The 10,454-nt window shown below is 46.8% G+C and overlaps 3 protein-coding genes across 3 annotated transcripts in view; 1 reads left to right on the top strand and 2 right to left on the bottom strand.

The window, feature by feature from the left end:
- Positions 1-1,896, bottom strand: part of T265_09994 (hypothetical protein) — a gene marked incomplete at both ends in the record, with an annotated part of 13,886 nt that extends 11,990 nt beyond the window's left edge. The window contains one exon of the mRNA XM_009176231.1: positions 1,830-1,896. Within this exon, the coding sequence (XP_009174495.1) occupies positions 1,830-1,896 (67 nt within the window). The remainder of the gene's footprint in view (positions 1-1,829) is intronic.
- T265_09993 (hypothetical protein) overlaps positions 1-4,263 on the top strand; it is a gene marked incomplete at both ends in the record, with an annotated part of 16,921 nt that extends 12,658 nt beyond the window's left edge. Inside the window, one exon of the mRNA XM_009176230.1 lies at positions 4,151-4,263. Within this exon, the coding sequence (XP_009174494.1) occupies positions 4,151-4,263 (113 nt within the window). The remainder of the gene's footprint in view (positions 1-4,150) is intronic.
- Positions 4,264-5,210: 947 nt separating this feature from the next.
- The window catches only part of T265_09992 (hypothetical protein), a gene marked incomplete at both ends in the record, with an annotated part of 15,693 nt that continues 10,449 nt past the window's right edge, over positions 5,211-10,454 (bottom strand). The window contains one exon of the mRNA XM_009176229.1: positions 5,211-5,449. Coding sequence (XP_009174493.1) covers positions 5,339-5,449 — 111 coding nt within the window. The remainder of the gene's footprint in view (positions 5,450-10,454) is intronic.

Below are 10,454 nucleotides of genomic sequence, written 5' to 3'. Positions count from 1 at the left end.
ATATATATATATATAATGTTCACAAACTTCTGGGGTATAGCCTGTTGAGCAAGTGCAATACATTTTTAGTTCCTGCTGCGTAATGTCTACGAGCTAAGCATGAAATTATCGACCAGCGAACTTAGTCGCGTTGGTTTATTACTCTGGAAAGATTAAATAGCTCAATCGCGTAGTCACTGGTGTTTCTTTTGTAAAATTACCACCGCTATACACATTTTCTCTACCCATTTAAAAGATAGCGCAGTGGTTGGGACACTAAATTACTGACGTAAAAAGTTCGGCATCTCAACTGTTCCTGTACAGCCTGGCAGTATCGCAGCCCTCGTGGTTCCTTCGAGTGGAATGATGGGTGCGAACCGAAAGGGAGTTACAGTTGAACGACTTTTTGTTATTATATTACTATAGTTTCAAGGTACAAGCCCTATCAACAATACCTACAATGAATGCCCACAAGCGGTCGTTTTTACCAGCAGGAGGAGCTATTTTATTCGGTGCATGGTTTGTGATTAAATGACTAGAACAAAGTGACCCACTCCCGAAGGTTAACTCACGTGACCACTTACACTTTTGAACCACGAATATGGAGCCAGGTGAAGACTATGAGCTCTCAGAGCCGAACGACTGAAACTCCATGCGATGAAAGCTCGCAAAGCCAATCCTCGTAAGGCAATCTATGAAAACATGGTCGATAATTGACTTAAACGGAATGCCATTGGTTACTTTGTTATAAGCTACGGATGAACAAGCACATTTATGTGAACGGCGCGGTGCGTATGTATACCTGACTCGCTCCAAAATGATTGGAGCAAGTAAATGGAACTTAGATGACAATATGCTTGATATTGTGAAGCAGGCAGTTTATGGATTTAACTGAGGGGGGAACTAAACTTTTACCGAAAGAGCATGTGGATAGTGTATGACTCGACTGTAACGATAAAAAAGGATTATCTGGCTTAGCGGTACATAGGCGAGATCGGATTGAATGACCCACATTCTCACGGAAGTGTTGCTTCCTGTAACAACCCCAAAAGTTATATTGGCCAGAATCTTGGGGACTTGCGGTCGAATGTTGCCCAGGAGACCAACGATGAGCATGAAGTCGTCATAACATGAGCGATCACGTGACCATTGTAGGCTATTTAGTCCTCGTTTAGCCCACTTTCACAAGCGGCGTTTTAACGGTTGTTAGACTAACTAATGGTATGCAAGTATCGAAGGATCTTTCTATTCAGAGAAGACGAGGTTTCCTGTTTTTGCAGGTGAGTATCCAGAAACGTTCTGTATGAGGCCATCGTAGGTGAGCCACCACTTGTCTCGACTCACATGACTCGTCAACTGTTTCGTGGTACTGCTAAGCTGCCAATGACGGTTGTTCGTTTCATCCAAGTTTCAGTCTGCTAAATAGGTACCGAAATGCTCACGGTCACTGGTTATGTTCAGGCGTCCTACGGTGCATCAGATCTTCCTGACAGTTCAAGTAACCTGAGTTGAAATTTGCCGAGAGCTTTGCATAGATCATCCAGCTCGCTCATTTTATGGTGTTTCTAAAGACTATGAGGCAGCCTACAATCCTCGGACAAGCCTAAACTGTTTAAATCTTGCAGTCGCCTGGTGGAGCGGCTTGAGTCGCTTCAAATATACAGACACTGTTTGGCTTGTCAAAGGTTGCTTGACATGTACTGTCATCCTCGATAGCAGAAAAAATCAGTTTAAACACTGATGCTCCACTGCCTGCCGAACCGTAATTCATTTGAAAGCCTGGTTGCGCGGAAAGGTGGATAGGGCCTTGCGCTAGCCCACCACAATCATCCCAAGGTGCTTGCACCTACCGAAGACATTCACCCAGACACTCCGGACAGCAACCACACCACTGACGGGAGTAATTTTATCTCCCATTCTCAGCTGCACACATGAAGTGATTGGCTACAACAAATCCTGCAGCGCCACAGGGCGTTACCCGATACGTCGTGTGTTAAACGCACAAAAGCTAGACAGTCAGCTGACAGTTGAAAGAAAACGACACGCGCACCAGCTAAAACTGAAGCAACACATGCGCTGGAAATCAATACCAAACGTACGTGTCAAACAATACTGGTTCTTGGTAGCCAGCCTGAAATTGATCTAAAATTGCTTGCAGTGGATAAAACTAGAACTTGCAGGCGCGGTGGGGATCTGCATACTCGACGCAGCGATAAAAACAGGGGATCGGAAAACCAGCAGTCTTGTTCTGACAAGCAAATACTGTTAAGGATTATCACAAATATTTTCCGTATCAGCAACTGTCTGTTTAATAGATGCTTCAAGGAGAGGATGGCACTAAACCCAGGGAGAGTTCCTGGTGTTTCCGGCTAAGGAATGAAATCACTCGAATGGTGAGATGGGCATCTTGATGCATCACCGACTGCGTACAGATATGTAACACCTGCTCACTTGCTCCATTGGGAAATAGCCGGTCAACTGGTTGAAAAGATACCACCGAAAAGTGAAAACAATCAAGTCTTGTAATGCACTACTCATAAGGTTGCTGAAAACTGTTTCGCTCTTCTTGGGGCTGCTCAGGTAGGCGCAGTCCCCGAGTTTCCGTCAACCCTGTGTTCTGTTTGAAACCAAACTGCACTAAATCAGTAACCTTATGAGTAGCACATTACAAAGATATACATGCATAGCGATATTTCGAATATCGTAGCGACTGAAACATGAGGCGCCCTGGTACAGCACATTCAGTTGCCTGGAAACAAAACCGAGAGATTCAACTCGATTCCAGATGAGTCTCTCAAAAAAAAACAAATTAGTTTGGAAATGAGTGGATTTTGCTGAAAACAATCAAGTTGCACCATGAAAGTTTCGGTGGAATTGTTTAATCTCGAAAATTAGGTGCGGAATACCGGGCCTGCATCGTGTCAGATGGAACTCAACCAACGAACCTTCAAAATCTTGTATTGTTGGCCATAATCTACGGTAACGAGGTGGACTGGGCAACAAACCTAGAATTGTAGGTCACAGTGATAGTGGCCATTTTTTTTTAAAAAAAAGGGCTCGTAGTGAGTCTGGTAACCTCAGAGGGATCACGCTGACCCCGGCCGTAACGGGACTGTTGGCGTCAATTGTGCTTTGTCACCTTATGGTGGCTCGTGAAACACTGATTCGAGAGCAAGAAGCGGGGTTGCGTTGACCAAACCTTCACACTCCGTCAGGTGCTAGAACAGCGCCATACGTACAAGCGACCCACAATTCTAGTATTCCTGGATTTCCAAGGCGTATTCGATTCGGTTGACCGGTCTGTTCTTCTTAACACGCTTGCCCACCGAGGAGTGTTCCGGACGTGTGAGTATAAGGCAAGCGCACCAAAAGCTTCCGTAGACAAAGCGGTGTACGTCAGAGATGTTCACTCTCTCCATTCCTACTTAATTTCGCGATTGATGAAATAATGAGACGAAGGCTGGAAGGTCTCCAAAACCCTGGTGTTTAAATAGACTGTAACGAAAACCTTGTCGATCTGGAATATGCAGACGACATCGTTCTCATCTTCGAATAACAGAATGAACTGACCAAAGTCACCCAGTCCATTGGTCTAAACTTTGCACCCACAAAGTGTAAAGTCAAGCTGACACGCTTAACACGCCTAGTACAATCCAGTGAGAGACACTTAAATTTGTGGAGCGTTTTACCTAACTTGGGAGTTGTATTAGTTCTGACTGCAATGTGACAGATGAGGTTAGTGCACGAACATGCAAGGGTCGGACCACGTTTGCTAATTTGAGACACTTGTAGCGTCGAAGTGATGAATCATGAAGCTCACGGGACGTGTGTATCAAGCTACAGTGCGGGCTATTTTGTTGTATGGCTGTGAGACTTGGCCTGTTCGAGCAGCGAAACTAAGACGTCTTCGACAGCCTTTATCTCAGGACCATAGCTCACGTGGATTGGCTTTGGCGAATCCGTAACGAGGCAAGTAGAAAGTGAGTTTTCAGTCGTGCGACGGGTACTTCAATCGAAGAATGTGTCCAGCACCAAAAGCTGCGTATGCCGAACCACCGTTCGCCGAAGAGGGTGCTGTTTTCCGTGTCTAACTCAGAGTGATGGCCACCCCCTGACGAGGCAGAGGAGATTACAAAACTTTTAGGTGTTGTTGGTGCTATTTGTCTTTCAGGATGGAGACCTCGTGTTCTCCTGCGCTGGAAGATATGGGTGGCAACCGGGGTCAATGGCATTCTCGTTGTCAGTTTCTATCCAGATCACCTGGATGGGTCTCTGAAGGTGTAGGCACCTCGGAATGATTGTGGTAAGCTAGCACTAAGTCCCTTTCACGTCCACCTTTACTCTTTTCTTTACAATAAGGCTTTAAATAAATCATGGTTGTACGGCAGCGAAGCATCGGTGTTGAACACCGACGTCATGCTGTCCACGATGATGATGTAGATCACGCATTTTCGTATCAAAATAAGCAGGACGTTCAGAATGTATTTCAAGTGAATTCGGTTAGTAATGTGGTGGAAATTCCAACTTTTCAAAAGTAGGTGTGTGGAGTGAACTAAGAGAGCAACGCTGTAGACAAACACGAACGCGGAGTGTAAGTAGTGATGAAGCAATACGAGCCACATCAACCACATCGTAGAAACATGAGAAGACCGAATTCCTGGAATCCAAGAAAATGGTCCAGCGGTGGCAACCTTTCAGTCCTTAGCTGCCAAGTCATGCGCAAGCACGAGGGCTAAGGGTTATCCAAGCCTAGAAAGGGTAGTCGAGATGAAGAGATCGGGCTCGGACCAGGGACCTCCCTGTTAGTAAGTTCCTACACTGAGCCGCCTCGAGCTCAATTCCAGAAAAGACCACACGGGAAACCTAACTTGAGCGAACCCGGATAGTCCAGATCCCATCTGACAAGGCATAATCGTCACTAGTGAGTTCAGTGTGCTGAATTCCGATAGATACGTGACCGCGGAATACAGTTCGCAACAGAAGTCTACAGGACCCAGGACCATTTAGGGTGGCATCGGCTATGCGGTTGTTGTTTAAAACCACACCAATAAGTTACCAAAAATAAAACTGCACGTCAAAGTCTTGCTTGGTGTCATTGAACTAGTGATGTGGTTAACTGCACGCCGCAGTAGCTCGGTTTTTCAACGCACAGATGAAACTCAGCTTGTACGATGCCCACTGAAATCGACTCACTGCATCACCGTTCCAGGATAGACAGAAGAATTCAAGTAGCTTGAGAGGGTTATATTACTGAAAAAAGTGACACAAAACGAACTAAGCATACACGTGCTCTGGATGTGGAACAAAGAATGGTGATCACGCGGATAATTGGTATTCACGCATCAGTCAGGTCGAACTACTAAACTCTGAGAACAGCCAACCCGGCAGCAATAATGAGAGACAATGCGGTGACTATTGCTCCCGTTGTATTGCAAGTCTTGATGGGGAAACCGATGGCATAATCCCAGGCCTGAAAACGCAGACGGAAAAATAAAACAATGAGCCGGACTTCGAGAGAGGATATAATGTTGTCACTGTCTAACCCAGAAAACTGACTGTTCAGCTGGTCAAACCCCACGGTCAAAAAGGAAAAGCTTGAGGGCACTGTTCGCCACAGTGGTGAAACATTTCGGACTTAGCCCATTGCACTCGACAGGCATGCACTTTGGGGAACAATGTAAAGGCAAAACGACGATAGATGTCACGTGACACTGCAGGTGATAGAGATGAAGCCTGTTGTCTAAGCAAACCAGGCTCCCGTTTCTCGAAATCAGTAAACTAATGAGCTACTGAATTTCGAAATACATGGTTCTGTCACACAGTTCCGTGTTCAGATGGAACACGTCTGTCTTTCGGCTGATCATCAGAGTGAATCATTCTGAAACCAGCCATATTCTACAAGAGGACTGGACAGCTCTAGAGAGTCATTATGGGTCATCCAAACCTGTCACATGTGGAGCAGCGGCGGTGACAGTTTACAGTAAGGGAAACAACACAACAATCGAAAACAAGTTCGCCCAATCGACCGCTTTTGTGTCCTCACTGTGGAGTTTTTGGGTTATTAGGTAAATGGGACAACCGACCCAAATGTGCCATGTCGCGGGACAACCTATCCCACATACAAAAAACGTACTTGATACTACCAGTGATGTGTCTCAGGTAAGTTCACTCCCTATTATTAGGCACTGTTTATGACTGAGGTTACCACTATGGCTAAGGCCAAGGTTACGTTGGCTCTAGGTGTTACAATTTCAGCCACTGAAAAGTAGAACATGGGAAGCATAGCTAGGCATTGGGGGCGATGGCAAAATCAACTAGTTGATATTGAATCATTCCAGCTATCTCGATAAACGGGGACTGGATAGCTACGTACTGAAGGCGATAGTTTTGACGCAAGAATACCACTGCCTGTATGGTTGGCCCATGTCTACCAGTGTCATTAACCATTGGTAAGTCGAGTCCCGGGACTCCCATCCACGGAAGCGACAGATACCGACCTGAATGAGTTAACTGGCTAGTGTTTTTATACTCCGTTGTCAGGTTATAGAATATCCACTTCTCCGTCACTTCCACTTAGCGAACGACTGAGCGGAGAGCTTTGCGAGGTAGACAGCCCTCTGACAAGCAAGTAAATGTCCTAAACAACTCATCCTGTGAAGCGTGAATAGCTCATACTTTGTGGGATGAGCCGAACCGTCCCGCGTACCTCAGCGACGGTCCCGCCAAACCCAACAAGTGCCTCTAAGACCCCCACAAATCCCTGCATACCACTACGCGCCTACAGGAGTGCCCTTACAAGAGATAAAAGAATTTAGGAGAAATTTGCTCACCATGGCTCGCGTATCACGGCCAAAGCATCGCACCCCATCGGGTTTCTGTTTTCGTCCCAAACCTTATGAAGTGGTGCCTTCGAACTGCTCTTCAGGGCTCCAACACCCTCTTTGAAAGCAAGAGGGTGCACACCATTCGGGCCGTCATTATCATCGTTCTTGACAGCATAACATCACGGACGCTTTGCTGTCGTGTTTATTCGAAAGCAAAGGTTTGTTGAGTTCTTCTAGAGAGTACCAGTTCATTTATTGGTCTGAAGACGGTGACTAAGCACAAGCACTGCTGAATAAACTGACTACGATCAAACCACCTTCTGGCATGCGTAATGCACATTCAAAGTGCTATGAGGTAGAACGCTTAGTCTCTAAACAAGCCCTTCGCAATTCAAGGAGAAGCATCGGCGGTTATGGAGAATACTTTGGTAGCTGAAGTGTCTGATAAAGCTAGTGCACGGATCTCAAAGGCCCGCGTTTCACTTGTGACACAAAAGAGACATCACTGGGCCGCAAGGGTCATGTGTACCAGAGAAGAGTATGGGGTATTGTTTTACGATTGCAAGATTTAACCACTTCAGATGAAGAGCACGGGACACCAAGATTTTGACTACCAATGTTTCAGAAATGGGGTTGGTAATGGTTAGAACCAACGGATTCACAATGAGGTGATCAAGAGGCAGATATATGGTAAAGCAGGCGGTAATTCAGTCAAAGATTTATCCAGTACTGCAAGCTAAGGTAGCTGGGCCATGTGTTACACATGTCGAGTTACAGCCTACAGAGAAAAGAGTTGTTCCCCGTGCCTAATTCGGATTGGTGAAAGCCTAGAGGTGGGTGGAACTCGAGGGAACAATGGATGTTACGAAAAGCTTAGGTGCCATTGGCGCCGTTCGCCTTCAAGGATGATGTACATGTGTTTGGCTTTTACACTGAACGATATGGCAACCAACTGATTTAATTGGCGTTGATGCTGTCTTTTTTCATTCAGGGTGTCTGACTGAGTGTTGGAAGTGTAAGCACCTCGGATATTTGCTGAAGACTGGCCCTAGGTCCATCTCCCTGTCCCATTTTTCCTCTTCATTATAAACCCTTACTGAAAAAGCTGAAGCGCTGGTGTTCTTCACTAGTGTTGATGTCAATGTAGGGCATTGTTCGCAGACTCTGTTCCCGGTCTGTGACTAGAAAGTCTGATCTGCGGGACACTGAGTGGTAGGATTTCCTTTGGGGACCCTGCCCGGAGTCGACGACTCAATATTCTGACCTTCTCGGCTGCAAGGCGTGAAGAATACGCCACAGATGTCTCACTCTGATGCTGTCGCGCACACCGGATGGATTAGGAGTCCTATTGAGCTCATGACAAGGTTTATATGCTTTTCGGCCTTACTGGATAACTCGCCGGCGGTGAAGTTGGGCGATCGGAGTGTGCGGTTTTCACAGCCGACCCTTTGTGACCCTTTTTTCTTCACAGGGAGGCACAATAACTGCTTCCATAAATATTGATACGCCGATCGCCTGAAGGAAACACCTCGCTATCTTCACACTTCCATCACCGAAGAAAGCACGCCTTTACGCCCACACCACCCAATAATACAGTTAATCATAGTACGGGGTCTCGATGCTCTTGATCTGACCACTCCTCTTTGGCATTCGTGGCGTGGTCGCACTTTCAAGAACGAAGTTCTAGCCGGTGTAACTCATGGGATTATTGAGGCACTCAAGCTCGACTAATTCAAAGTGAGAGCATTAGGGCAGGAAGCCGGTCACGAGTTGGTGGTAAGCCTTTTCTCCCATCAGTGAAATCTGTTGATCTTGACGAGAGTATTCAACTGGTTGAGTAAGACGGTTTGGGTAGACAGTCCCCAACCAAAACCTGTCACTTTGACATGGTAGTCGAGTGCTACAATGATTTGCGGGCTACAGTGGCGAGGACTTCGTTCCACACGCTTCTGCCATTCCCCTGGAGGCCAAATGGGGGAGCTCACCACGTCCAGTAGTGTAAGACAGGGCTGTCCCATTTCCCCTTTCCTCTTCAACTTCGTTATTGATATGCTGCCTGAAATTTCTCTGCCCCCATTTGAAACTTCTGGAGTCGAAATGCCCCAGGGATGAACCATCACAGAGATTGAGTATGTAGACGATATTGCTCTCCTTGGTTCAGATCCTTCTCAAATATAAACGATTTTAATCTAACTAACCCTGCCGTACGGCTCGGCATGCGCTTCACACTTGCAAAGTGTAAAGTGCTGCCACAAGACTGGGTGGGATCAAACGCAAACCTCATGTTTGCAACCGAGCCAATCGACATGGTAGATGAATTTGTTTACCTGGACAGCTGTGTAAGTTCCGGTGTACTGACTGGAGATGAGATGATTTCTCAAATCGGAAAGACCAGCGTAGCTTTTTCCAACCTCAACACCTATGGCGCCGACGTGACGTCAGTTTGTCTGTCAAGGGCAGATTTTACAATGCCGTTGTGCGATTCGCACTGCTTTATGGATCGGAAACGTGGTCCCTATGTGCAGACGACATACGGAAGATGTTAGTGTTTGATCATCGGTGTCTCCGAAGCATTGGTCAGGTTTGGTAGAAACATCGGATTCGCAATGTTGAGGTACGCCAGAAGGTCTTAGGAAGAAGGAACTCTCTCGCGCTAGATGAATTACTCGAGATTTATAGGTCACGCTGGTTAGGACACGTACTTCACATGCCGGAAGACCGTCTGCCTCACAGAGCTCATTTCGCCAAGCCTTGTGCTGTCCACCGAGGTGAACGGTGTATGACCTGGCTAAGCACGAAAACACTAACCAGTAAACTTAGTCGGGTCGGCAACTGCCACCTCCCTGGATGAGGACCCTGGGAATCAAATCACCAGTGGTTACTGACATTGGCGTAAATGGCCCAATCACGCAGTCAGTGGCGCTCGTGCATCAAAGCTATCGCCGTCAAGCGTAGCTACCAAATTTCCAAACCAACTGAGCGCGCTATCGCCTCCAAGGTTTGGCTGTATGTCCCATACTATCCCGTTTTCCGGTGATATAAACTGTAGAAGCTGGAACCAATGTGCCTATGGTACATGGTTTATAGCTGATAAATTGAGCTGATTGAAATGGGGGACCAGCTACACGAAGAGTACGATTGTGAAACGAAGCGATCCGAAGGTCCCCATCCAGGAAGACGGCAGTGACCAGCGCAGCTGAGTTTGCTGGTAATGGCTTCCATACTTCGCTGCCAAGTCATTGTTTGACCGCCTCTGGCTCTCTTCCACCCTTCACATAGTTGGGCGAAAAGAGCCCTTCGAGGAAGTCGGTCGACTGGCATACGCAGCAGATCAAATCAATTTATCAGCTATAAACCATGTACCATAGACACACTGGTTTTAGCTGCTACAGCTTCGATCACCAGAAAACGAGAGTGTGAGACATACGGACAAAACTTGGAGGCGATAACGCGTTCAGTTGGTTCGGGAATTGGGTAGCCACGCATTGAAGGTGACAGCTCTGATGCACGAGCAAGCCACGCATGGTGACAGCTCTGATGCACGAGCATCATCATCATCACTGTCAGCTGTAAGAACCGCGTACTGGTCGTACACTGGTTGTAGGTAGCACAGTTTCGTTCACCGATGATTGGGGGGTAGGTAGCCAACAC

This window comes from Opisthorchis viverrini (assembly GCF_000715545.1).
Source record: "Opisthorchis viverrini unplaced genomic scaffold opera_v5_328, whole genome shotgun sequence".
In the NCBI taxonomy this organism is placed as follows: Eukaryota; Metazoa; Platyhelminthes; class Trematoda; order Opisthorchiida; family Opisthorchiidae; genus Opisthorchis; species Opisthorchis viverrini.
The sequence above is the reverse complement of the archived record's forward strand: the minus strand, read 5'-3'. Positions and strand labels throughout refer to the sequence as shown.